Source organism: Anopheles stephensi, chromosome 2 (assembly GCF_013141755.1).
Source record: "Anopheles stephensi strain Indian chromosome 2, UCI_ANSTEP_V1.0, whole genome shotgun sequence".
Classification (NCBI taxonomy): Eukaryota; Metazoa; Arthropoda; class Insecta; order Diptera; family Culicidae; genus Anopheles; species Anopheles stephensi.
Genome location: NC_050202.1, coordinates 18,977,028 through 19,004,462, shown reverse-complemented (window position 1 = coordinate 19,004,462; position 27,435 = coordinate 18,977,028). Strand labels below are relative to the sequence as shown.

General features: G+C 46.8%; 6 protein-coding genes across 7 annotated transcripts; 4 read left to right on the top strand and 2 right to left on the bottom strand.

Annotated features, from left to right (window-relative positions):
- The first annotated feature begins 1,355 nt into the window (after positions 1–1,355).
- LOC118507310 (apolipoprotein D-like) lies at positions 1,356–14,029 on the top strand. Its single transcript, XM_036045693.1, has 5 exons — positions 1,356–2,005; positions 8,231–8,456; positions 8,597–8,748; positions 13,270–13,476; positions 13,806–14,029. Exons 1-5 carry the CDS (start codon positions 1,865–1,867, stop codon positions 13,911–13,913), a joined length of 834 nt encoding a protein of 277 aa, XP_035901586.1. The 5' UTR covers positions 1,356–1,864; the 3' UTR covers positions 13,914–14,029.
- Positions 14,030–14,331: 302 nt separating this feature from the next.
- LOC118507311 (zinc metalloproteinase nas-14-like) lies at positions 14,332–15,696 on the bottom strand. The gene is made up of 4 exons (XM_036045694.1): positions 15,553–15,696; positions 15,251–15,470; positions 14,735–15,177; positions 14,332–14,666 (listed from the first exon to the last, which is right to left on the bottom strand). Exons 1-4 carry the CDS (start codon positions 15,571–15,573, stop codon positions 14,532–14,534), a joined length of 819 nt encoding a protein of 272 aa, XP_035901587.1. The 5' UTR covers positions 15,574–15,696; the 3' UTR covers positions 14,332–14,531.
- A 510-nt stretch (positions 15,697–16,206) lies between these two features.
- LOC118507312 (zinc metalloproteinase nas-14-like) lies at positions 16,207–17,573 on the top strand. The gene is made up of 4 exons (XM_036045695.1): positions 16,207–16,390; positions 16,453–16,623; positions 16,687–16,793; positions 16,861–17,573. Exons 1-4 carry the CDS (start codon positions 16,294–16,296, stop codon positions 17,275–17,277), a joined length of 792 nt encoding a protein of 263 aa, XP_035901588.1. The 5' UTR covers positions 16,207–16,293; the 3' UTR covers positions 17,278–17,573.
- A 574-nt stretch (positions 17,574–18,147) lies between these two features.
- On the top strand, positions 18,148–19,648 carry LOC118507313 (astacin-like). Its single transcript, XM_036045696.1, has 4 exons — positions 18,148–18,372; positions 18,442–18,612; positions 18,686–18,792; positions 18,864–19,648. The coding sequence occupies exons 1-4, from the start codon at positions 18,288–18,290 to the stop codon at positions 19,275–19,277; spliced, it is 777 nt and encodes a 258-aa protein (XP_035901589.1). The 5' UTR covers positions 18,148–18,287; the 3' UTR covers positions 19,278–19,648.
- Positions 19,649–19,726: 78 nt separating this feature from the next.
- LOC118507315 (trypsin-3-like) lies at positions 19,727–21,064 on the top strand. The gene is made up of 4 exons (XM_036045698.1): positions 19,727–20,003; positions 20,100–20,256; positions 20,315–20,573; positions 20,639–21,064. The coding sequence occupies exons 1-4, from the start codon at positions 19,946–19,948 to the stop codon at positions 20,921–20,923; spliced, it is 759 nt and encodes a 252-aa protein (XP_035901591.1). The 5' UTR covers positions 19,727–19,945; the 3' UTR covers positions 20,924–21,064.
- A 377-nt stretch (positions 21,065–21,441) lies between these two features.
- LOC118507242 lies at positions 21,442–26,816 on the bottom strand. Of its 2 annotated transcripts, none has more exons than XM_036045494.1 (7): positions 26,660–26,816; positions 24,306–24,755; positions 23,148–24,240; positions 22,942–23,077; positions 22,732–22,874; positions 22,073–22,655; positions 21,442–22,006 (listed from the first exon to the last, which is right to left on the bottom strand). In XM_036045494.1, exons 2-7 carry the CDS (start codon positions 24,729–24,731, stop codon positions 21,688–21,690), a joined length of 2,700 nt encoding a protein of 899 aa, XP_035901387.1. In that variant the 5' UTR covers positions 24,732–24,755; positions 26,660–26,816; the 3' UTR covers positions 21,442–21,687. The 2 variants fall into 2 exon arrangements, with proteins under 2 accessions (XP_035901387.1, XP_035901388.1); XM_036045495.1 differs by lacking the exon at positions 26,660–26,816 and adding an exon at positions 25,879–26,023.
- Between the last annotated feature and the right edge of the window lie 619 nt (positions 26,817–27,435).

The window sequence follows — 27,435 nt, the reverse complement described above, 5'->3', positions numbered from 1 at the left end:
CCGGCCACACACACACGGGCGCGCGCCCCGGTGGAATGAGTGATGTTATGCAGTTTTGTAGCTGCATTTGCAAAGAAAGCGCCCGCATGGTTGAAGGTTGGAATGGGTTTAAAAAAAGGAAAACAGTTATTTTTTCAATTTCTCCACCGTTACGCTCCACTGTTTTGATGCGAGAAGCACAATCAATCAAACAGGTCATGTAAAATCGGATGTCGAATATGTACCATAATGTGATGTACTAATATTGATGGTAGTGTACAGCAAACAATAAACCCGTATCAAGATTAACCTCCGGGCGAGAATATTCTCCCAAGCCCGAACTGTCAACAAGTAAGTCTAGCTTGTTAGACACGCCGAACAACCTTCTCCAATTATTCACAATAAATGTAACGCTACACAGAGCATTACAACAATGCCGGGTACGGGATGCACCCGGCTTATCGCTTTCTTTGCGCCTTTCGCCTTCAGACCAGTGCAATGGCTGCTGTCAGATGTCTTGTCAGATTTCAATGGCAACATTCCCCGATTGCTGATTAGCTGCAGTTAAACAAAACGGTAATATCCGCCCGCAGGGCACAAATGTCACACAGCGGTGCACCCGAATGCAGCTCGAAACGCAAAGCCAAGGGTCCCGCGAGAGCATTCAAACGGCATCAACGGCGTCCCCGGTTTTCATCGGTAAAACCACCAAAAGGCGGGGAGTTGCTGCTTCATTATCGTCGCTAGATGATGCTTGTAAGCGACGTCATGCGGAGTTCGCCTTCTCCCGAGCGCTAAAGGGGCATTAGCTGAAGGATTATAAGCGCTGTGCTCGATTCGAGTGGGATAACTTCCTTGTTGGGATCCCGGTGTGTCCATCATCGTGGGTTTCGGTGACTGCTTTAACGAGGAACGGTGGAAGCTTCTTCCGCACTGAAGAAAGACATTCTAATCCAATAAGCTGGTAGCTTGTTTGCCATTTGCTTCTTTTCCTCGTCATGTAGAGCGAAGAACGCCACGGAACAGCTGATGTTGTTGGTGCTACAAAGAAATGCTCTGAGATGTTGGATTTTATATTGCAGAAAAAAAGTACAAAATTGTCTTCCTTTGTTGTTCAACAACCTCGGGCAGCATATATAAGCTATTCAAGACAGTGAGTAAAAACTGAACCCAATCATCACAACAGGTCGCACCAGTGTAGAGAAGCCTCATACTCGCACCACGCATGAGTCATCGGATTTACCGCGAACCGCGAACACATAAGCATAAAACAAAAACAAACCACAAAACGAGGCCCCCACCACAACCTTCGGTCTTACCGTGGACCACCTCTACCTCGAGCCAAAGGTTTCACGGTTCAGAGAGCATTACTCGAAGAAAAAGACAACTCATTCACAGTCTTGACGCGGACCACGCGCCTACCGTACGATATAGTCGGGGCCTCAGCCCTCAGAGCCGCTGATAAGCAACTCAACGATCTACGCCCGATCGTACGCAAACAACGTTGTTCGTCGGAGTGGATGCTGCGCCGATCATCATCATCGTCGGTACCATAATCACGCTACTGGAAGAAAAAGGAAAGCTATAGGGCTTCGGAAGAACAGACTCACGGCGCAAAGCAGATCAATTGAATAATCGTCGGGTTTATAGTTGTGTGCGTGCATTGCGCGAAGGTTGGCTGAGAAAGCTCGAGAGCTACAAGAGGCAGCCGCACGTCTTCCAACAGATACAGTTGCAGTTGAACGTTCGGTCAGTGAAGAAGGTAACCTAGGCGAAGGTTCCCTCAGCCGCGAAGGGCTTAAAGGTTAACAAAAGTTCTGAGTGAGTGAAAGTGTGTGCGGGTTTTTTAACTTATTCGTGATTTAAAAGTTGGTTCACCGAAACGATGGCTAAAGTTCCGTGCGCGATGGTGATGGTGTTGTCCGTTGCCGTGCTAACCTGTCTGGCCGGTATGGTGCAGGGTCATACGTACAAAACCGGTGACTGTCCGACGGTTGAACCGATGAGCGGTTTCAGTATGAAGCAGGTAAATTATAAGATTTACAAGCGGCAGTGAGACAGTGTTGTGTAATTTGTTGACTATCGAAATCGTTCTACGCAATAATGGTTGCAATCCGTTTCAGACCTAGGAAGCAAAGGGAACAACACAAATCAATTTTGATAACCTATTTTGCACTGATTTGCATAGTAGAGAGGGAGAAAACATTGCTGAAGTGAGAGAGGTCATCCACTCTCGTAAGATGTGGCGAAGATCACGCAGTCATGATCTTCGTATACTTCCAGTGGTCGGCAAAGCGTGGTTGTAACATATTCGGGGGGATGATTGTTAATTGGCGGGTAAATTAGTATGAGTTCCAAGAATTATTTAAGAACGTGAGTCAAGAAGAAATCGTTTAGCTATTAGGTACTGCTACATCTTGAGAGTTTTTTAGAACAAACCTGGACTCACAGAAGATCTCACTTTAATATTATGCGTGCAAAGCATCTAGAAAAACTCAACTCACTTCTTGTTACACTTGAACAACCAACTACAAGTCTTGCTTAAGCCATTGTCGGTGGCTTACTTTTGTAGCATAAGCGTGAAACTTGGTGCGAGGTCAACGTTCTAGCTTGAATGTCTAACTGGTCAGTCACATCGATGAACAAGAGTAGGGGTTGTTTCAGCATGACCGCACACAGGTTACAAGTACAACAAGGTTGTTTTACTCTGTTCCTCATACAAATGTATTAAATTTATTGCTGTTCAAATTTTCCTGTTCAGCGGTAAGGCCAGACCGTCCCTGATGAATCAAAAAAATCCTACTTCTTTGCTATACAAGCTCAACGTTAGGAGCAACACGGCCTGGCCGTTCTATATGAATAAAAATAGGATAGTGAAGAAATGTTAATGCTTAAGTTTATAGCATTTTTTGAATCACCAATTTTACCACCGCTATTTAATCAAATCTGAGACGAACAAACCTCCAAAGCATCCTACTCATGCTTCATTTGAATAAGAAGATCGCAATACTTTTTCTTTGCCAACCACTGTCCTTGATGATGAGCGTGTAAGCGGGGCACAACATCTCGCTGGTGAGACTTTGTAATCGATCTCACTATCATCTGGGAACCTTATGACGCCGTTCGGGTAAACCCTCCCGTTATCGCGTGGCGTGCGTAAAGCAGTTGCCAGCTTTCAATTAAGCAAGCAACTCTAACTAAGGATTTTTCCAAGGACGTTGCACTCTTACTGATGTGCTGAAGCGAGTGTTAATTGAGCTTAATTATTACCAAGAAGCAGAACACCAACATAACAAAGTGTTAGTATTAGAATTTTTTCCCAACCGTACGTACATTAATCATTCTGTCTAAATATACTTCCGACAGCGAAGGACGCGATGAAAGATGCCTGATTTAGAAAGGGGGAGAAGCGAAACCAAAAAGGACTAATGGATTTTTTAACACAGATTGTACAGATTTCTGTTCACCGAGGATCACTGCTCCCCAGGAACAGTTGGCTTTAAATAAATAATGCATTCTCGCACGTACAATAGAGCAACGTTCAAAGAAGAGATATCCTTGGAGGTTTTTTCCCTCATTGAACACGCACTTTCTCTCTATCTCTCCCGGCAAACGTCAAATCCGACGTCAAACGCACGTTGTCGTTAATTGCTCGGGAAGAAGCTTTCCAAGGAAGCGACTGATACACACCGAGCTATCCAGCAAGACGGACCGCACTCGCACTGTCCATTATTATCCTTCGCCGGCTATCTCATCCAGCATTGCATGTGCCTTCTTCAACACTACACAGATGTCCATTTCACCCAACAACACCAAAGCAACCGAAAGCTTTCATCCACTCGAAAGTATGCTTTCGTTATCGGGCAACAAATATCGGTCGTGCTTCTTTATGGAAGAAACCCTGACAGAAAAAACAGAAATCATTCTGATATCAAGAATCCCTCACCCGATCTATGTCTCAAGGCAGCGGAGAAATGGGAATGCGCCGGGTCGTACCAGAACCCTGGGCAACAGTTTGTTCCTGGCGAGCGACTGACCGAAACCCCGATTGTTACTGCAGGGTTGAACCCCTGTTGCTGACATTGATTGATGGGACGGGATTCCTCCGTGGGAACTGTAGCGCAGCTCGCACACAGAGCCAAAAAACAAAATTGGTTCGGCGAGCCGATAAGGTCCGGCGAGACGGTAAAAGAAGGATTGCATCTTCTCGTCTTCTGACTTTGCTTGGGAAAGCTTTCCGACTTCTGCGCCCGTCACATTCTAACCCGCCCACCAGGCACCATTAGACTGACTTGCACCCCTCCATACTCTCTTCCGGTGCATAAACAACCCCGTTTACTAAACAAACAAAGAGTAGAGAAGAGTAGGGAAAGAAGAAAAACAAAACACTCGCTCACCGGTCACACTTGCCAGTTTGCCGGGCTTTCGTTACGATTGATTCAATTTTCTTCTCCCGGAATTGGGTTATATTTCGTCCGGACTGCTGTTTACGTAAAGCTGCTCGCTCGGTATGAAATATGTTTGTGTTTTGTGTTTCTGAACGGTGGAAGGAATATGTTTAGCCCGCGTTGCACCCTGCAACATGACGAATGCAGGTCCAGAACATGTGTCAAATAGAAACATGGAGTTTATGGTTATAGCTCTGGAACATATACATACACGTACACATTAAAACGTGGTAGCCATTTTAAAACTTTAAAATGGTTTCTGGTCTTCCTGTGGCAATACATACTGTGCCCAGCTGCTGTATAGCCACTCGGTTTATATAAAAATCCTGGCGATCGTTTAAGCAAGTTCAAGGAATATAGGATCTAGCTGATTGATGGATTAATTATAAATTTGTATGACTTGGTGATCGTTATGGCATAGAAATCGAGGACTTAATGACCAATGCGACTACTATATTAGGTGTCGAGCCTGCTGTAACAATCCTCAATAGCACTCACAACCAAGCGTTGTCGTCTTCCTATCCACTATCTCGGCCTGTCTGACGGGTCTCTCTCCTTCTCTCTCTCTCTCTTTCTTTCTTTCTTATTGGCCTAACGACCTCTTTTGTTATTAGTATTTTTTTGATTAAAATTGATTGCCTCAAGGGCTTTGCAAAGTACAGGAACAGGAATATGTTTCTTGTAAAACTTATTACCTAAGTTAGATAACAAAACTTCCGGGAACGGAAACATTTGATAGAAACATGGTGATCAAACAGATCACCTAGCGAATTGAATGCTTATAACGTGCGCGTCCATGGCTCGCTCTGGGAAAACCGCGTACGACGCAAAAGGATAAGCAACGGTGGAGGTACGCGTAAGCGGTAGGAAGGAACATATAAACGAAAAGCTGCCAAATAGCCAATATTTGAAAGAGGGATGTTGGCTATACATAATTTGCGGGCATGACCAGAACGATCCTCAAGCCTAACCAAACTCAGCAGCTGACACTGTTCAGAATAAGAAGGCAAGGTAGTGCTGAAGTCGTTCAATAAACGCCGGCTCTTCGAGTGAACTTCTTCTGCACTCTCTCCAACTCTTCATATCGATGACACCGGCGAGTGACCTTACAATACAGGCGTAGTCCAGCGCTCTAAAATACGGCGGGTCACGAAACTCAGTAGCCGTACGAGTGATTAGATCCAACATCCTGCTAGTTCTCTTGAAGGACAATTTGTCATTCAGCCACACCCCAAGGTCCTTGATCAAGAAAACCTGCAGAATTGTTGAGCCGTAGAGCTGATACTGCTGTACATATTTGGTAGGTGAACTGCCAAACGAAATCAACAAAGAGCGAGCCCGTTGGAGATGCACTAGTCTGCAAAACCATCCGCATAGGATTGGAGGGAATCGCGGGACGAAGAAATGGTCATGCCTGTCATTTCTTTCTTACTAGGCTTAATGATACAACGTAGTTGGATAGTCAGTCCTCACTACTGGAGGAACGTTCCGGATGGGATTTGATTCCCGGTCCTGCTGTATGAAGACCAGCGCCGTCGTCGCCGTATGGCAGATGTATAAACGCCATTACTCCATCTCAATGTGGACCTACCTTTGTCCAAAAGGACGGCCTACATGAACTTTAAGAACTTTTTTGTTGTGAAATGGACGGTCAAAACGATCAGTCATAACGAACACTAAACGTCTTAAAACCTAAAGTGACTGCATAACAACTGGACGCATTGTCCCTAAACAGCCCTGCACCGGAGATCAGTTTCTGTGTGGATGTGAAAGTTTCCAGCTCGTATTACTTCTAATTACAGCATCCAGGAACTTGGCCAACAAAGGACATCCTTAACATCACACAACCACTTGCTTTACGCAGCACAAGCAAAATACAAAACGAAAAACTAAACCTCTAACCCGAATGGGAGTCGTGAAACAGAACACCTTGCCATCGTCTTGACGTTGGCAATAATTTATCCTTACACTGTACACCAACACCAACCCCCCCGAACGCCACGAACAAACAAACACGCACGCACGCTAACGAGGAGTGGAGTGTGCCCAGATGGCGTAAATGACAATTGCACCAAAACTTGCTCTCAGCGTGCTCGCTCGCTGCGAGGGCAATGAAGGTGCGGACTTGCTTTTAGTGTAGGACGATGGATGATGATGACGGCGGTGATGGTGGTGACGTTTGCTAAAGAAAGCTTACCCAGCTTTGCTAGAGCGCTGTTGAGAAAGTGGAAAGATAAATTTTCATTTTTGAAATTCCTCGTAATGTATGTGTGTGTGGGTTCGTTGTTTCTTGCAGGGGGGGGGGGGGTTTCGGAGATGAGTGCGAGATGGGTTCCATATAATGAGAATCCTCGACATGCGTGTGCAGTGCAAACGGAGTCACAAATGGTTATTACAAGTTGAAGAACCAACCCGCCTCCCACACAGTGCTGCATTCCCGGTGGGCGAAACGATGATATAATGTTTCAATTCATCACGGAAAAGGGTTGTCAACGACGGTGTGTGTGTGTGTTTTTTTGCTCCCCGTTCACTTTTAGTGACTTTTAATGAGACTTGAAGAAATATGAAAGACACTCTGCGCGACATAGTACGAAATTCCTAGATTTTATAAACTTGGGATATTTTGTTTGAATCTCCCCTAGCCCTCTCTCTCGATATTCATCGCTCGTTTGAAGTTAAAAAATACAGAAACTAATTGCAACAAAAGCTCTCTATAATTGATGTCAAGTTGTTGGAGCAAATCCCGCCAAACACGCAGGCCTCCGGGTAAACCGAGCGCGCGTAAACTTTAATAAGCCAATCAAAAGTTACGGTGCTACTAGCAGCAGCAGCAGTACGGAAGCAACATCCGATCACCCTGACCTGTCAATCCCTTGTCCGTCACAGGAAGCACATCGACCCGAGACCGAGACCGAGACCATGAAACCTAACCCCGGACAACCTCTCGTCGAAATCGAAACCAAAGTTTGTCCTGGTCGGTTGCCCGCGCCCGTTCGACAGACGTCCGATGGCGAGAATGCCTACAATGCCTACCACACTGGCGCTGTCCAAACTTTCCACACACCAGCCGGCGACTGTGCTGGGGGGGGGGGGCGTGTGACAGGAAGACCTTCCCGGAAAAAGGCCGTGAACTTGGAAGAAACGGAAAGCCTTACATATCCGATGCAGTTAACACGGTGCTCTATCCGAACTTTTCCCAATGCCGCCGGCACTCTCGATGCCCACATTACACTTCGGTCGGTCAGTGTACTTCAGTGCTCTCTCGCCAATAACGCCAAAGTGTTTCTGAACCCGGTTTGCGTATATACGCCGGCTAGGAAACGGGTAACTTTAAAGTACCTCAGCAACCACGTGATCGATGTCTTTTGCTGTGCTGCTGCTCGTGCTTTGTTCTCACCTTACTGGATGGGGGGTTACGCTACGTGAGAACATAATAGGCAACATTTTAAAATTAATGATAAAACTTCCAGCCGTAAATCGAAACGTCCCGACGGTGTTTTGGGACAGTTTTGGGATGACAGGGTTGAATCTGCTCGTCTGCCCGTTTGACAGACTGTCGGAGGGGTTTGTGTAATTAGTGACGTTACTACACGGTTCGCGCAGTTTCGAACCATCAGCAGGATCAAACAACACACTCCATTAAAACGGAGCGTACCGGTGTGATGGATGAAACTAATTGCGTTCGAAATTAAATAACTCCCATTTCGACACAAACTTTGGAACCGATTTTTCCACCCCAAATCAACATTTTCTCTAATTAAAGTGACTTTTCTAACCATTCCCGGTTTGCTTTTTTCCAACAGTTTCTCGGCATCTGGTACGTGATACAGAAGACTGGCACCGCCTCTACCTGCGTGATCTACAACATCACCAAGAACGCGGACACACCGGACGAGTACTTTATCGAGCAGATCTCCCAAAAGGCACCACTGTCGATCGCACCCATCAAGCACGAGTACTCGTACACCGGCAAGCTTACCGTCACCGACCGGGACGTGCCGGCCCGGATGACCGTACGGTTTCCGCTCAGTGAGTGACCACAGCTGCGTCATCGAGAGCAAGCTCCAAATGACGTCACCTACTCAACTGCTGTGTCGAGCAAAGCTCGAACAATTGCATGTTGGACTTACCGGGGATTCGTTTCCTTTTTTGATTTTTGTTCATTTCAGGCGTAGCCGGTTCCGCAAAGTTTGTCGTTTTCATGACCGACTACGAAACGTACGCTGGGGTGTTCTCCTGCCAGAAGATACCGTTCGGCCATCGGCAGAGTGCGACCCTGCTGTCCCGAACGCGCGATTTGGATAAAATCTACGTCGACAAGGTAAGGGGGGATACCTACGAGGTCAAACACAAGCGGACAAAGGGGGAAATATACTTTATCTTCTGATTTGGCACATCACAAAGCGCGTAACAGGGGATAAGGTGGTCAAAAAACTGGATTCTTTTCTTAAGATTATGTTAAGTAATGCTGGCATCCAAAAGAATTTGATATCATGTGCTCATCAATTGAATTCTCCTTTAAATACTCCCAGCGCCTCCTACCTTATCAATTCCCTGTGAATATGTTCCAATGTGCATGTCTTTTCTAATTACTTAAATTATCAATAAGCTTTTCCTAATATTAGAAGCAGTAGCTGCTCGTTCTGAAGATTTGGATATAGCAAACCTTTACTAACATACTAATTTACCTAGATAGCGCCATCTATTAGAAAGCAATAGTACTAAAATTTATTTTTAAATTTTTGAGCCTTTCTTGGCCACGTGTTTGCCTTTTCTACTGTGCGTATACTAACTCATTACCATTAACCGAAAACTTTAAGCCCCCACACTTAACGCGGAACGCTTCATGCCCACCCACATCAATATCCCACTGTGCCACAGTGCTAATGAAAAATGTAAACGGTAGCGTTTAGTTTTGCCCACATCTAATGGTACTGCTTGAGCTAGACGACAAGTTCCGTCCCCGTTATAATCCGGTACCATCCTGGCTTGTTAGTTGTCACTCTCGTTACTGATGGAAAGTGGTCCGATTTCTCGACCTCACCTTCATCCCTTTTTCTGTGCCACCCATCTCATGTGTCCCTTCGTTCGACACCTGGAACTACCTTTTTCGGTACGCTGCGCTGCCAGAAGCCAGCTGGTGACCGACTACGGTCCAGAAAATCTTCTCATCCCAACCATGCCCAAAAGAACTCCTTGCTGCAACGGTACAGAATATTGCCCCGTACATGGTTGCACGTTCACCGTCCAGCCAACCAGCAAATGATATCGTGCTGGCAAGGGATTTAAGGGTATGATTTCCAAATTGGTCAACGACCCGTAATCGGCATCCCAAACTTTAGTACCCTGACCTTTTTTGGGAGGGAGGGTGTACTATTGTGGGACGTGTTTGCGTACGGGGCAAACGGTCATTTGCAAAACCGGAACACACACACGCACACCTGCTTGTACGGCAAATAAATGTACGTAAAGGTAGAATTTGGTTTTTGGAGAATTTAGCGAAATAAAAAAAATTCTCCTACTTGTTACAAGGAAAAAGCGGACTAGAAATATTCACACACCCACAAATTCGCACCACATCCTCAGAGACATCCCAAGTGTGTTGGTGTAATGGTCACCGCTGCACAAATGGACGGGCAAAAAGGGCTCATTTTCATATTAAGCCAAAACCCGGAAGACAAGTGCGCACCAACCAACTCACTCGTCCCATTAGCGCCGGGACTATCTACCAGTTCCACGCCTACTTGCATGTCCTCAATTTGCGTCATTTTTCTAACCACGTGTCAGTTGCGTATCCTGTCCCGCAACTCACTCTCTCTCTCTCTCTCTCACTCAAACACCCTGCTTGACATTCAAATAAAACTTGCATGAGTGTACAATGGTAGAAAGCTCACTGTTGTTGCGGCATGTTTTTCTTCCTTTTTTGCCTTTTTCCCTTACTGCCTCTTGAGTGAACAGTGCCCACACACACACGCACACACACACCCTAACCCTCCCCCATAGCAAGGGACAACAGGGATAGATGAGCCCATACCAAAGGGAATACGAAATGACTGTTGACTAGTTTTCCACTTGCGCTTCGGTGTACTTGTTACGCACGGTTGACGAGCGGCACTCGTACAGGATACGGCACAAAACTCGTGCAACTAGTGCTAATTACAACTGTTACATTCGGGCTCCGTACATCCTTCGGGCGTTGTTGGCAGTGTTACCCGGCCGTTCGCGCCACTTTTCACGCGTCCCAAAATGATGGAAGCTGGGGAGCTTTTTCAACTTTTGCACAAACATTCCTTTCCCGTCGGTCGGTCTCGGATTCGTCGACACATTTTGGCCGGGGAAGCGATGGAAGTGTGAATTGTGGCCAGCTTCTTGTATGTGCTCTTAGGGCTTTGCAACATTTTTTTTCCTTCCCTCCCCCCTTTCGTTTCGTTATGTCGCTGACGACGCAGTGTTAATAGACACTTTATTAGGTGCTTTGTCTTTCCGATGCACGCGAACGTCAGGCGTGCTGCGTTGTGTTGGGTTTTTGGTGTTTTGCGTTTTGGAGCTGCGCAAAAAACGGTGGTAGGTAACCTGGTGAGTGGTTGTTGTGAAATTACATGTGAAATTTACAAAACCCCTTTGAAGAAGACGCTGCCGTGCATTGCTTCTGAGGTGGGTAATTAATCTGGCACAATGGATAAATCGTCTGGCAAAATTGTTTCTAACGAAAGTTTCTGCTGAAGATGTGAAGATTCTATGCTTTTTTAAATGAAAAGTCCCTCGAAATAATAGCTTATATAGCTAGGTTAAGTTTACTTTCAAACTCATTTTATTTTGGTTTTTTTCTGGTCTAATATGTCAATCCCATTGCATACATTCAGGCTTCAATACAGACTAGCTTTCACCACATTTAAAGCGGCATCAATTAAACCTTGGTTATAGCATTAGCATTTCCCAAGAAACTGCATTTTTTTCAATATTTAAAATAATATATTTTTATTATTATCCTATGTTTTCGAATTAGTAAAAAAAAACTTTTTTCATCGCTTCATACCGTTTGATTCATATAGATTGCATACTTTAGGGCGCAGTGTGCTTGTCATATAGATTGTATACTTTAAGGCGGCGAGGCATAGTGTCAAAGTAGGCATTTTTCCCCAAGCCAATTGGATAAATCTTCCCTCATGCACAGCTCCAACATCTTCTCATAAATATCCCGCTTGATCATAGCCAATGGCATAAAAGCTCACAGTAAATAATTTCTAGTCAGTCCCACCATGTGGAGCGTATTAGGATCCATTCCACCAAAGAGCGATCCACCAAACAACAGACCAAAGCCACCATAATAACTACATCCAAATAGTTACAGCTCAGTAACGGTGCGTTAAATAGTCTATCGCAAGCCTATTCCCACCGAAAGGAAGGCCCTAAGCCCTTGTACGTACCTGTTGCATTAAACCATTAATCCATGCACAGTCGAGCCCAGGCACGACCAAACACCCGGTAACACCTGCCACAAGCGCCGTTGCGTTTCACGACGATGCAAACCACAATCACTGCAAAATCTGCTCGAATCGCAACACATCCCGACGCACTCACACACACACATTCGGTCACGGTTTTGGTACGTGCGTTAAATCTGATAACAACGATGTGTGAAGCATTCTCTAATCTTCTTACCCTCCATGGTTGGTTGAATAAATCACAAGCTGCGCCATCATGGGGCTTCCGGGAAAGTTGCTTCACCGTTGCGTTGCTGTGGCGTCTACTCCTGCCACATATGTGGACACATCACACCAAACTCGCGAGCACACACACACACAAAAGCACACGGCATGTGTGTGTGTGTGTGTTTCTGTCGTGGCAGCTGGAGCTGCAATAAATCATGTACGAAAATTGCTTTCGGATCACCCCACCGGACGCGATGGTCCAGAGTCAACATTGGTCAAACATTGGGATATTCATGAGACCCCCAAAATGGTGGCCTCTCCTCTCGATGAATAATATGAAAAGGAGGAGTTCGCTTTCGCTATCTCCCCACGGTGAAAAAAAAATGGAACTCATCCCGACGACCGCCCATTATTCACGGCAGCGCTTATCCTTCCCGACCGTTCGCTGGATGATGGCAGTGGACCGGGGTGAAAATGTTCTCATTAAAAATCAGCAGCCCTGTTCATGTTTATCCTTGCACGTCAAGCATTAAAACTGGTGACTTTCCCGGGCGTTTAGTCACCGGTGGATGGCCATTTTATGCGAGATTCCCCAGTGGCCGAGATGCGCTACTGTGTAGAGAAGGTTCCGCTAAAGCGAATGTCTCCTGCTTGTAGTCTTTCAGCGTCGCTTTACGGATGATTCCTGTCCCTACGACCTCAGCATACTCATCAACAGACGTAATAAAAATCCAAACACATTAGGCACACGTACAGATGGGCGACGCATGACGTTGGTAGGCTGCAGCAGGGCCACGGTCTATGCAAATTAATTATCATCCTTGTACGCTTCATCCCGCCAACTTCGAACCAACTCCAGAGTTCTGCCAGCGAGATGCGTAGATTACCCGTGATTCGCTGATGCCACTTCATGGGCCCCAATCCTGGTCACCGGCACCAACAATGCATCAAGCCAATCGCGTGATTGCTATTAATTAAAATTGAAATGAGGAGGCACCGTCAACACGTGCCCTTGATGGGGCATTCCGCGCCTCCGTTCTTCGTTCCAGCTGGTCCGTAAAGCCGGTCTGGCCTGCTACATGCCGGAAATACTACAATGTGCACTTATCCGCTTAATGTTTTGTTTTTTTGTTCTTCTGCTCTACGCTTTCTCTCATACCATCCAATCGATTACTGCTCTTCCATTCCAGATCCGCTCCCGGTTGGGCTCGTACTCGGTCGATCCGTTCGATCTGAGCATCGTCAACCAGACCGGCTGTCCGAAGGAGGGTGAAGCCGGCTGGAACATTCACATCGATCCGGACACCTTCTCGACGCGCAACATTGCGAACGCGTTCCGGAAGGCGGGCGAAGCGATCGGCGACGGTTTCGAGGCTGCGGTGAACGCCGGCAAAAAGGTTCATCATTTATTTTGACCCGAATCGAGCGGCTAGACTGATAGAAGCGAACTGACGAACTGGGCGTGCGAAACGAAATGGAGTGCAGAGTGGGATGTAAGAGGATACCGTTCGATACCTCGACAGTAGTTCAACCTTTCGACTCCATTTCGTACCAGCTCGCACCTCGGAGTTCCCCCTGTTCGCTGTGGCGAGGATGTTTCCGAGTCGAATAAATTAAGCGAAGAAAGTTTTACTAATAATCTCTTCCTTACTCACTCACGCTCCACGCACACACTCCTTTTCTATTTGCATGTCCTAACGACTTCCGGGACACGTTAACCGTACAGATCTACAATAAGTACCGTGACGGAGAGAGTGACGAGGTGGAAGCCGATGTGGCGGAAACTACCAACCGTTCCGAACGACTGATTAATGCCGCCGAATGGTTGCCCTAGATGGATGGCATCACTTTTTTTTCCTGCTTGCGCTAATTAGTTTAAATGGTGTTTCAATAAAACAAAAACTCAAACTCCCCAGTGGGGGTTCTTTTGTATCCCGTGAAAAATTATCATTATGCTGAGTAATTTTAATTGGAATGCCTATTGATGACATAAAAATGGTCACCACTAATGACGGTGTGGTGTTACAACATGCTCCGTTCAAAACTACGATTCTTAAACGCCTGAAAGTATGCAATTTGTGTGGTGTTGTCCTAATGAGGAGGTCAGTATATTATAGAATAGAATACCCATAGGAAAAACAGCCATTCAATGGAGTAGTTGCTATTCCACTACCCTTTAATGACATTAATCCTCCGCCCTTAACAATCTCTCAACTATCTCCTGTTCATCAGTAATTGTGTGCGCCTGAATGTATGCAATTCTTGTACTTTATTCTTGGTTCACGAATATCATTAAGCTTTATCTACCAGTTGTTCCTTTATTTCTGTTCCCAGTTGGCTACCAACCGTTCGTATGGTTGCATATTTACAATAAGCTTTGTGGTTTGCATTTTTGATTAAAAGAATAACAAATACAATATCAACACTTTAAACTACTGCATGCAAACTTCCGCTAGGCGTTGACGGAACGCAGCCCGTTACAATTTCCACGATAGCAAAATCCACAGTACTCGTAGTCGTACATCTTGTTCAGCTTGCGCACATCCTTCAGGCTAAGGTCGACGCGCTGGCCAATTTCGACGTCCGCCTGAAAGCATGAAGCGTTCCTTTACAATCGTATGTCACACTTACATACCTCTATTTCCTATCCCTTACCAATGGCACAACGGTTGCACGGGTCGATGTCGCCGCACCGAACGCATCCGACTGACAGTGAAGGATGCTTTCGTAATCGTACGGTATGCCAAAGTCCTCTATCACGCCCTGCTGATATTTGGCCAAATTGTTCTTCAACGACGCGTCGACCGCATCCTCCTGCACCAGCACGTAAAAATCACGATCCGGACGGGACTGGGGATGCGTAAGGCCGAGCACATGCAACAGCTGATGCATGATGATACCGGTCTCCAGGCAGCCTTCCGTTTGCAGATTCAGTTGGTTCGACAGCAGGTTCATACCGAGCGATGCCCAACAGCCGGTCGGGCTGGCGGTAACGTTCAGGAACTGTCTATCCTGACTGGTGCGTGGAACAAATCGGACACAGCTATAGCCAGAGATTCTGGTCATCGCATCCTTGATCCTATCTGCCTGGGGTTGAGCTAATGCGGAACGGTTGAGATCAAAACATCACCAGCTCAGAACTGAAAGAGTCGTTCGTGCACGGGTACTTACTAAATGCCGGTGAAATCACGTACGGGACGATTCCCTTAAGCCACCGGAAGGAATCCTGCACTATTTGTGTTCCTCCACCGGAGGCCGCATCGGACTGGATGTCGGTCAGCACTATATCTCCCTGATGACGCTTACCAAGTTCTTCGTACCGTTTGCCAATGGTGGCATCCGCCAGCAGTGTCAAAACTAGGACCACCGTCAGCACAGCGGGACGCACAACCTATATCGAGGATAAACGATCACACCTTTCTTAATGTGTATGATCACTCGATCACAAGATGAACACAGTCGATCCACAATACCTGCTTTCTCTTCCTGGACATGTTTGGATGTTGCGATATGGTTCAGCAACCGATAGAATTCCTCCCAACGCTTCCTCGGTACTAAATGGCTAGCAAACCAGAGACGATCTTTAAGGTGTTCCGTACCCTGCACTATCTGGTACCTTGATATATAAATGTCCAAAATATCTTCCCGTGCAAATATTTGCACGAGCGATAAGCTTTGTCACGCCGTATGCGCCTCAGCAAATGGTGAAAAAAATCGGATTGCTTCGGCGATACTGAGAATTCGCTTTACATCTTTGCACTTCCGGTGCTTTTCGGAGAAATTTGTAGTCCTGCGTTGTTTGCCAAGCGTCTGGAACCTTGAGACAGTTCTCACCGACAGTTCTCAATCACTCACTCGGTTTGAACGTTGGTTTTTTTTTGAGTGAGTACTCATTTGTTATCAAAACCAGAACAGCAAAATTCAACCTGGAAGGCACACCTCTTTGTTTGCTCTTTGAGGCCTTCTCTTAAGTAAGTAAGTAGTCCTCCATCTTTGGAGCGCCAGATTTTTGATAGCATTTACTTTGAAAGCACTTATCTTATCATCAGCAACCATTTTTTCGCACTTGAAGCTTTACCACCGGTTTACGATCGTACTATCTGGCCATCTTCATTCTTAAGATGCAGAGCTTGAGTCAGAAACGTCTTCCGGTCAAACCGGACTGCCGGTGTAGTATCATTCTGGGTGTGATAAAGTGACGCTACTTTCGCAAGATGAAGACGTTTGCAGCCGCACTGTGGTGCGTTGTACTGTTTGGTGTGTTTTCCGACACCGCAGTCGGTCGGCCGGCCAAAAGAACTTCCCCAATATGTAAGAACAGCACGGACCAGGCCTTCGTTGAGTTCCCATGACTTATCTCACCATCTTATCAGCTATAGGAGGCGAAAGTTATTTTGAGGAAACTGGCGGATTTTTTGAAGGCGATATGATACTTTCACCGGAGCAGTCAGACGCGGTGAAGAACGGCTATACCGCGGTGTTGGGTGAGGCCTCAAAGTGGCCAAACAACATTGTGTACTATATGTTCAATACAGCGGTTTTCAGTGAGTAACGGGTTTTGCAAACAAGCGTTCGAGATCCTTTCAATTTGTCTGTCATCCCAACAGCCACCGAGCAGCAGAATTTAATTCGCAAAGCCATGGATCAGATCGAGCTGGTGACCTGTATTCGGTTTGTGCCTCGTACCACTCAGAAAGGGTTCTCTTACATCACGGTCAGCTACCGATTACAACTTCCTTGCGGGCGCAGTACACTAACTCCTATACCATTCTTCACCACAGACTTCTCCACAGACAGACTGTTCGTCGTACGTCGGCTACCACGGTGGGCAGCAAACGCTGAACCTGAATCCGAGCGGCTGTTTGTACGTTGGCACCATCATTCACGAGCTGCTTCATACGCTCGGATTCGTTCACATGCACACTGCAAGCGATCGTGACTTTTATGTGGATATCAACTTTGATGCCATCAAGCCCGAGCATCAGAGCAACTTTAGAGGCTATAATTCGTCCTTGATTGACGATTACGGCATTCCGTACGACTACGAAAGTGTGATGCACTATGGAAGGACAGCGTTCTCCAAGGATGGTCAACCGACGATCATACCCAAGAAGCCGAATGCCATCATCGGGCAGCGCAATGGACTAAGTGCTAAGGACATCAAACGAATCAACCAACGCTATCCAAACTGTTACTGACGAGCGATGAAGATAACGCTCGTTATATATTAGCAATGGAAAAGTAACAAGTTTAGAGAAGATCAAGGTATGCTTAAAAATTCTCTGCTCTGACTTATAGCTACTACAGTACTGAGCTGTCAAAAATATGACGTATGTCAATGCTTTGTTTACTTCATTCGAGTAAACGTCACTGAGGATCATCTCTCAGAATTAATTGTTTAGGCAACGAAAACCCCTTTGATAAATCAAATTTGAAATGTTTCATACTCGTCAGTATATTGAAAATAAGGCAAATAAAGAAACTGCGGCAAGTACCCAATCGTTTTTGAATGACTTTAAACGACTTTACGAGATTTGGTGCCATTCTCATGACAATGCCAGCTCACCGGAACCTGACGAGTCTTATCCCCTGCACGATGATGAGTGCACCACACAGCTCGCAGAGAACAACACAGAAAATAATTTTAATTTATTTTATTTTATTTCAAAAGATCGTTCTACGTTAAGAACTTCTATACACTAAATGTAACACTAAATTTAATTCGACGATGCTCACTTCAAAACAATACAATCTTCTTTATCACAACAACATCCCACAATGATCTGCAAATTTTTCAGACAGAGTACAGAGCCATAAAAATTGTCCCCAAACCAACACTACTACACCACATCCCATGTCCAGACCGGGAATCATCTCTCCGAAAGATTTTTCACCCTTTTGCAACGGACCAAGCCTTCGTCCGCAGCTTCTTCGCAGAGAGCAACGCTGCTCTTATCTTATCACTGCCAAATTTCTGGACATTTTTACATGCCCTGGTTTACGATTGTCTTCCGGTGTGGGAGTTCATACCATACGGCTATATCATAAAACCGACGCGATCTGCGCAGATCTTAAAACCTTAACCAACCACGTCCACGTAAAGTATCGCTGCCCAAAATTCAACCACCCGACGCAGTGCAGTACGGTTCGGTTGTAGCAACTCCCGAGTTTAATCTTGACTCCAGAAGCAAGTCTGTGGTGTATCACGATGAAGTTGCTCTGGGTCATGTTCTGCGTGACGGTGATGCTTCATCAATCGATGGGATCACCGGTCAAAAGGAATTCTCAGCCTGGTAAGTGGGATTGGATATCGAAGGTAGCTACCGAACAGTCAAACACTTACCTTTCCATACAACTCTTAGATTTGGAGATGGCAAACAAGTTCGAGGAAGTAGGTGGCAACTTTGAAGGAGACATTGAACTTACGAGTGATCAAGAGAAAGCGGTAAAGTATGGCTACACAGCTATTATCGGAGAGTCGTACAAGTGGCCCAACAACATCGTACCGTACACGATCGATACGTCAGCGTTCAGTAAGTAACTCCACCATCAGTGGATGATGCCTACGGTACTAATGGTCATTTTTTTCTCCTCATCCATCACTAGCTATCAGCCAACAGAACAGCATTCTGTTCGCCATCCAGCAGATCGAGCTTGTAAGCTGTGTACGGTTTAAGCCTCGTACGACTGAGACGGATTACGTAACAGTGAGGGTAAGATAAGCCAGCGGTCTAGATCTTGCCACTACACGCACGCAGCTCATCGCTATACATCATTCCTCTAGGGCGAAGGTACTGGCTGCTGGGCTAGTTTGGGTCACCGTGGTGGACCACAGACTGTGAACCTGCAGCCGAACGGCTGTATGTCCCGCGGTACAATCATCCACGAGTTCCTGCATGCACTCGGGTTCGTCCACATGCAGAGTGCGTCCGACCGTGACTTCTACGTGACGATCAACTGGAGTGCGATGCAGGCTGACAGGGCATCCAACTTCGAGCGGTACAGCTCGAACGTGGTGGAAGACTTTGGCATTCCGTACGACTACGACAGTGTCATGCACTACGGACCGACGGCATTCACGTACAATGGACAGCCTACGATCGTTCCCAAGCAGCCTGGTGTTACGATCGGGCAGCGCGTGGGCCTTAGCTACAAGGACATCAAGCGACTTAACTTCTTCTATCCGAACTGCTACTAAACGAGTCAGCAGACAGGAGCTGTTGCCGTTTGGATAAAAAGACGCTGCACGCTATGTCTGTGTGGAGAAGAAAGAGTAGGTCGTGTGTTTGATGTTCCACCAATCTATTACTATTAAAGGAAGGGTAAGGTTTTCGAGAGATTAACATTAAAAATTAGATACTAGACAGCACGAGAAATCCGACATTTTCTTGTACGACCTACATGCCTAGGCTTACAGTGGCAGACTTGCCTGTAGAATTGCCCTAGCATCAATGAAGTACCTACATACGGCCAGCCGTTGTACGGGATCATAAGAACACACAGCATACCTGTGTTGATATGAGTTGCTTCTACAAAACAATTCGTATCGTTTTACTCGTTTCCATACTACTGCCTACCTTGTACACCGATTGATAGACAGCCGCGATTGATGACAGTTCAAATATTTCGCTTACCTCGAAGATGCGCACAGTTTCCGATAAAGTGGAGCGCGTTCCGCGTTCTACATGAATAAACACTTATTTCATTTGCTTATCAACGGCCATTATATCAGTCGGGCCCGATCAGTCGTGAACTCGATGTGCCAGTCGTCGACTCGGCGGCCCGGCGTATAAAAGCCGTAACTCATCTTCCGTGCGAAGAACGGACCGTTACGGTTGACGGTTTGGTGTGTAAACCTGCGCAAAGATGACGTTACGGCTCGCTGGGGTGTTCTGTCTGCTGATGGCCAGTTGCATGGCGGCTGGTGAGTTATTGCCCGTGTGACGAATTGCCTGTGATATGACGCGCCTAATGTGTGCCTTCTTTATGTGTGTGTTTGTGTGATCAATTCTGTTTCCAGTGCCCAGAAGAAATGAGGCTCGCATCGTTGGCGGTAGTGATACGTCGATCGAGAACCATCCCTACCTGGTGTCGCTGCGACGGCTTCACAAGCACAATTGCGGCGGTGCTATCCTGAACGCCAACACCATCCTTACGGCGGCCCACTGTGTCTACTAGTGAGTAAACCCAACAACCCGCTTCCAGTACCATTCCAATCACTTCCCTACATCCCAGCTCGGAACTAGCACCATCGGACTTTGAGGTACGCGCTGGATCTACACTCCGCAACGAAGGCGGTCAGCTGATCGCCGTGTCCGAGATCCACACGCACCCGGACTACGATGACTGGACGCTGCAGTGGGACATTGCCGTGCTGAAGCTAGTCAGCCCGCTGCAACTTAGTGCCTCCGTTCAACCGATCAATCTACCGCAGCGAACCTTTACCATCGGCGAGGGCACCAGTGTTTCCCTGGCTGGATGGGGCGCTCTTTACGTATGTGTCACTACCAGCATCACCTCTAGCAGATACTATCGTCACTAATGCCACCACTCTTTCAGTACCAAGGACCGTCCACTAACCATCTGCAGCATGTCATGGTGCCGATCGTAAGCAACAGCCGGTGCGGCATGTCCTACCAGAACTTTGCCCCGATCCTACCGTTCCACATCTGCTCCGGCCAGAAGGGTAAGGACGCGTGCCAGGGTGATTCGGGTGGACCGCTAGTCTACCAGAACCAGATCATCGGCATTGTGTCGTGGGGCTACGGCTGTGCGTTTGAAAACTACCCATCGGTTTACACTCGCGTGTCGGAGTTTTTGGACTTTATCACGGAGCGCCTGTAAGCAGATTGCCCGGCCTCTTCCCCGTCGTTGTGGAGTACATCGCCCAGTAATCTTTACTTTTGCGTACCGTTTATCTGTTACCGAATGCTGTGCCTATGTGTCTTTGTTATGAACAGTAAAGCTTCCTTACTTCCAATCAAACCATCGTTGGACAGCGTTTATGTCACCTTACTTTCGATACAATCGCTTTGTCGCGTTGACGTGTGAACGAAAAGCGTTAGCGCGGGTATTAATAGGGCTAGCGTTTGTTTATGTCCACTACGATCCGACTGTTTGGTATGCAAAATCACAACACAGTACACGGAGTTTGTAATCGGGGCGAGGCGAATACTACACACCCTGAGATGCTGCTGCGGGTGCTGTCAGTACGGGCGATGCGACTATCTTATCGCCTTTGATAAAACCTTACCTTCGTTTCTGGCCCGGGGGAAAAACATTGCTTCTTAGCTGATAAAAATAAACTTCAAGATGGCGTTTCGATGCAATTTCCCGACAAAAAAAAACAACTCCATCACGCGTAGATGTATTACAATTAAATGTTTATTGAACGAACACTAATTTACGGTATGTCATCGGTGGCTACAAACAGCACCGGTCAAACGATCTGCATTCTGTCATTCAGTTAACTGGTATCTCTATGGACGTGTAATGGGAAAAGCGATACAGTTACGGTTGTACCTACGGTCTCTTAACACTAGCAGGCCACTGAAGCTGTCGGAACGAAACGATTTTAAACTAAACCTTGATCTAATGTTACCAAGCTCTTACGCTTGCTTAAACAGTGTTAGTATCAACGCTGCCACGGCTGCCATTAGCAGTGAACTGACCGTCCGACTAGCACCGCTGAAGCAACCCATATTGTCGAGCACGACCGCAAACCGCGCATTATCCGGGAAGCGACATTCCGGCTCGGAACAACGGATAACGGCGGGAGGGTTCGGCGGTCCCTCCACCGACACGAACAACGGCGGACAGGTGTGAATCACCGAGTGGCCATCGCAAGCATTGGACAGATCAACATCGTACGCGTCGGTGTTGATGGTGCGGCACTGGATCGAATCTCGATTCTCGGTCGAATTTTGCCTATGGGACACGTTGGAATCATTAGCTTCAATACACATTAACTACCATCGCCCATCAGGAACTCACCTGGGACGTTCAACCCAACGCGAATGGCAAACGGTTAGCGTCGCAAATCCGTGGCCCTGGATGCGGAAGCGTCGGTTGTTACCTTCCCGGAAGAAGTAGTTCGGATGCAGCCGGTAGAAGTTCACACCGCGCGGTTCCACAAACTGGTTCATCGAGTTCGAGCCCCAGTTTTCCTGCACCCAGTCGTTGCCACAGCGCGGGTTCACAATCCTTCTCGGTTCCTGCTGTATTCGGTGAATCACGGGCGATAGCTGCACGCGAATCGTATCCACCACCGAACCGGACTCCAGCTCACGCAACGGGAACACATCACGCCGCTCGTCACGCACGAACCGATTGAAACGGCCCGGATCTCCGGCGGCCAGATAGAGGAACCGTAGATCTGGCACTTCCTCGCGGAAGATTTGCAGATGCTGAATGGCAAAGTTGGTGTCACCTTCGCTTACCCGGTCCGTGTGCACGATCATGAGGGCAATCTTGGAGCGTCCGCTAAGATGGTTGGTACGGCGTTCGGCAGCCATCAGGTTGTTCGTTTCCTCCCGCATACGGCGGAACACGTTCGGGATGTTTAGTCCGGTAGGCACTAGGTGGAGAAAGAAACAGTAGGTTAATCTCAAACTTTTTTGAAACCAGCAAAAGATCAGTAGAAGATCACTCACGAGTTTGATGCAGTGCAGGTGTGTAAGTCATGTGGAAGTCCGAGAGGAACTGAGTCGTGTTAACGATCACGTTACCATCGCGAGCGTTCAGAATGGTATAGTTCGTACCAAAACGACCGACTTCGACCGAATCCAGAATGTTACTGCCGAAGCAAACGGAAGGTAAGTATACAGGTGTCTGAGGATTAGGCGCTCATGAGCACTACTTACGATACAACGGAGTACACATCCCGATGAGGCCAGGCAGCATCGACAAAGATGTACAAATCGGATGCCGCTCTCCAGACTGTTGGATCGTTCATTACGATCGCTGTCGCGTCGCACGTCAGATCGTTTAGTGCAGTCGCTGCAAGGAACAAAACCCAACATTCGATCAGTAATGTTCGTACTTCGTCAGTATGGATAAGTACACTTACGAATGTAGTTCGCGAGCGCATCCACCGATCGGTCCGCAAAGTTAATGGTGGCATTCTGCGTGATCGTGAACGGCATCTGCATCTCCTTGTCCAACACCGTACTGAACGCGACCGTTTGCTCGCGCAGCTGCTGCATCGGAGCCACGGTCGTAAAGAGATCCCGACGGTTGCACGATCGCACCGTATCATTAAACACACCGCGATGCGAGTAGTACATGTCCAGCAGCTGGCTCAGCCGAAGGTTGTTCGCCCGGCTGCGCCACTCGGCAATGTTCGTTGCCAGCAGCAGTCCATCGATTCCTGCCCGGATCTCCGTGTCGGTCATCTGCAGGTGTTCGCGCTGGCTGAGGAAATACCACCGAGGGGCCACGGTACGATTCCATGCTCCGGCCGCTCCTACCTGCACATTGTCCCCAGCGGCCGGTGCATGCAGCAGACTGACTTCGGCCAAATCTCCCGTCAGTGTCGCTGCCCACCGGTTGTCGACGCGCATTGGCTGTACCTGGCGATTGCTGTACTGGTCCGATCGTGCCATCAGATCACGCAACTGTACGGTTTGTGGTTCCAAGCCTGCGGCGATACCCGCCAACACAGTGCCGGCCATTACCGAGCCCCAGGGTGTGTAGACCACTCCATTCTCCACCGGACACGCACTGATAGCGTTCGACGCAATGTCCACCAAACTTACGTCTCCCATCTCCCCGAGTGCTCCATCTTCCTCCAGCGGTTCACCCGTTTCTTCGTCTTCGGCTGCCGCAGCAACCGGTTCCTCCTGGGGTTCACCCTCCTCCTCTACGGCTGCTTCCTGCTGTTCCTCGTCGGGATGATCTTCGTCCGGGTCCATCTCGAGCCGAGCGGCCGATGAAGCCTTGTGCTTGATCTTCTTAATGTGCTCCCGAATGCGATCCATTTCCGGTTGTTCAAGCATCTCGTTGTCCCCGAGATAGTTCGAGCGCATCCGGGACCGATCCTTGAAGTCTAGTTCGCGCGGTACACGAGCGGCTCGATACTGTGACAGCTGCGCACAGCGAACATTCTCATCACCGCGCACACGACGATCGATCGAGTTTGATAGCATGAAATGGAGTGCACACTGGAACGAAAAGAGATACAATCAGTACAAGAGATTAAGAAATTCAAAATGTTTAAACTACCCACCCGCTCGTCGATGCTCAGCGTAGCATTCGGGAAGTTGACCGCATTGCCAGGAAGCAGCCGGGAAAACAACACACGATGCTTCGTAAACTGGAACTCGGTCGGGCTGAAGGGAATGACGCCGGATATGCTCGACACTCCCGGGGCACGCACGATTCCGTCCTGCCGGAAGCGATGCAGCATGCTGATGGCCAGCTGACGGATGTCCTGCTGGAATCCGGGCGAATCCTCCACCTTGCGGATCAGCTCGATCAGCATGTTCATCGTCATCGGTAGCCGATTGTCACGTTCGAAGATGTGCGCATTTTCGTAGCACTCCAGCATCGACGGTGCCACCCGGGTGAGCACATTCTCCTGTGCTTGTACGCCGATGGTTAGCAGCAGGGCGGCCACCAGCAGACACGCCGTTACCGACGCCACTAACTTCATGGTGATGCTCTTTCGCGCTCAGTTCTGTGGAAGATGTACAGACGGCGTTCTTTGAGTAAATTTCAATAGCACTAGTTTTGTAACAGACAAACTGACAACTTAAGTCAATCCACCGAAACACCGAATCAACGCACCAATGTGAATCTTTTACCTACAACACACTTCAACAACCTACAGGCCTGGGCAGGAATTTGCCTTGCGTAAGGCTGAATGCTAGTGCTTCGCCGATAAGATAAGGCTACCTGCGAACCTGCGATACCGAAACCGGTGATGATGTACTGCGTAAGAATTGTGACTACACCTGCTGCAAATTCACCTGTGCCCAGCTTTTCGGGTGCCACACCGAATTCTTTACCTTGCCTTGTCCGGATACGAATGAACCTGCTCGATTCAGATAGCAGCAGCGTTCATTTGCCGTTCTACCGACCCTAATATCTTTCACCTGCCTTTCTGCCTGCCTATGGCCATGAATCACTCCACGATCCAACGGCCATATCAATTCCCAGAAGTGGTGCATAAAAGCATACGATCGATGATGGATGAATCAGGGGATGTTTGTTATCAGTAATTAAAATTACTCCCTCTGACTACCCTTTATTCCAAGAAATATCCCTCTAATCGTTAAAGTGTTACTGAAAGTTTTATATAATTCTTAATGTTAAAGCTTGTTAACAATGTGCCACGCCCTACCACGAGGTACTCGTGATCTAGCCACAAACCTCAAGGCTTGAATGCAGTAAATTGGTCTGTCTGTTTATTGGTCTTCCTTACATCGGAGAGCCGACATATTGAGGAGCTAAATCTTGGCGGAAGTGGCCACTGTGTTGCTCAACCTGTAGCTATGGACAGGTGCGTGTATGTTGCCTGTCTTATCCACGATCATAGTTTGGATAACGCATTGACCTATTTTAAGCATAATGAAGGCCACCGGATAGAATAGCTGAAGGACCAAGCGATAAGAGTACATCCATGATGTTGGGATAGGATCAGCTTGTAACTTTTTAGTAAATTAATCCTGTTTAAGGCGTTTTGTGTGTGAATAAACCCTTAATATAACAAAGTTTCGATACATTGCTGCCAACCACGGGTTGAAGTTGATACACCTGGTCATTCTTATTATTAGAATTTAAAAGTTCTATAATCTTACTGGGTCTTCCATTGAAAAGAGTTCACAAAACTTATATGACTAACGCCACTAGGTAACAATGACCCGCCTCATAATATGTCACTTCCTTAGGTCTAGTCCATTGATTGTATTTGCACCAGTAACACTAAATCCACTACACCTTTGTTTAGCGAACCAATAGTACTAACAACGGAAACACATAAATACGCTGTTGAAAAAGGGAAGGGCCTTGTACACAAACTACCACTTCAACACACACTTTTGATTAGTGCAATGACGAATCGTGTAATAAAAATGATACGAACGAAGTTGCCTATCGAGTTGCACAATAACTTGTCGAACAGGTCGGTTTAAGATTTTTTTCATATTTTTTCTTCTCATCATATTACACACACACACACTCTTCCTACGCACAGGTGAACGGGAATAAAGTCACAAAATTTAAGCTACGATACACAGCCAGCTCCACCATACGCAGTTCACATACCATTTTTAAAACGGTTTTTTTATGGTTTGGCCATCGGTACACACGAACGAAATTGCTCATTGCTAAATTTTTCGCCCCTCGTATATGTGTTAACTATCTTATCGTGCGTCCTCCCCATGGTTAGAGGAGTGTATCTGTAGCATTTCAGCTGATAAGAGGAAACCTCTTTAGCCACCATTTTTTTCCCCTCATATCCGTAGCCTACAGCAGGAAACGGTAGTATGAGTTGGTACGATTTCCAGAAGGAAGGGAATCAATCACACTATTTTTAAACTAACTTAAATCTATTTGCATGCCTCGCACTTTCACTCTCACCTGTTTGAATCGCTGTAATTGAGGGTTAATCTTATACCTAAGGATACACGAACGAATTCAAACTACAACCACCCGTTCAAATGGTCAACCACACAGGGAAAGCGATTGAATCCAACTGAATCGCGGTCAACTGGATCACACGCCTGACATTATGCTTGTTTCCTGGTGTGTGGGAGAAATAGCACGGACCTTTTATCTTATCTTATCTTACCCAACACACCGTTGAAACTTATGATAAGAGAAGAAAAAGCGAAATCGCAAGCATGGATGTTAGGTTGGGTATTACTTATGGTAGAAGATTAGTAGGGCATCGTTTGTTTGTCGTTTTTCCCCCCTCTTTCTTATTAATACTTCTCAAGAAAATTTAAAAGAAAATTTTGGTAAACTTGTTTGAAAACCCCCATCAATCAATTGCTTTATTTTAATTGATTTTCAAGTAATTAGTATAAGCAATATGCTTAAAGTATACAAATAAAGTATAAAGTTGCAACATCAATCTAAATCGATCTGTTGCTAAATTTAAACATAAAACACACATTATCGGGCGTGTTGTGATCGTGAGAAACACGCTGTAGGAACCAATTGCAGCGCCATCTATTGACGAGAGTATGTAACTAGCTTCTCCTAGTTGCGCAGCGCCATCTAAGGGTCGTCATCAGGTTTTACTCTACGAAAAATGAGAGAGAGAACAATACAAATGATTATTTGCTTGAAATATTATCTCTCTTAAAAACTTTCTTCATTTGCTGAAACTGCCGTGCGAGAGAACGACCGTT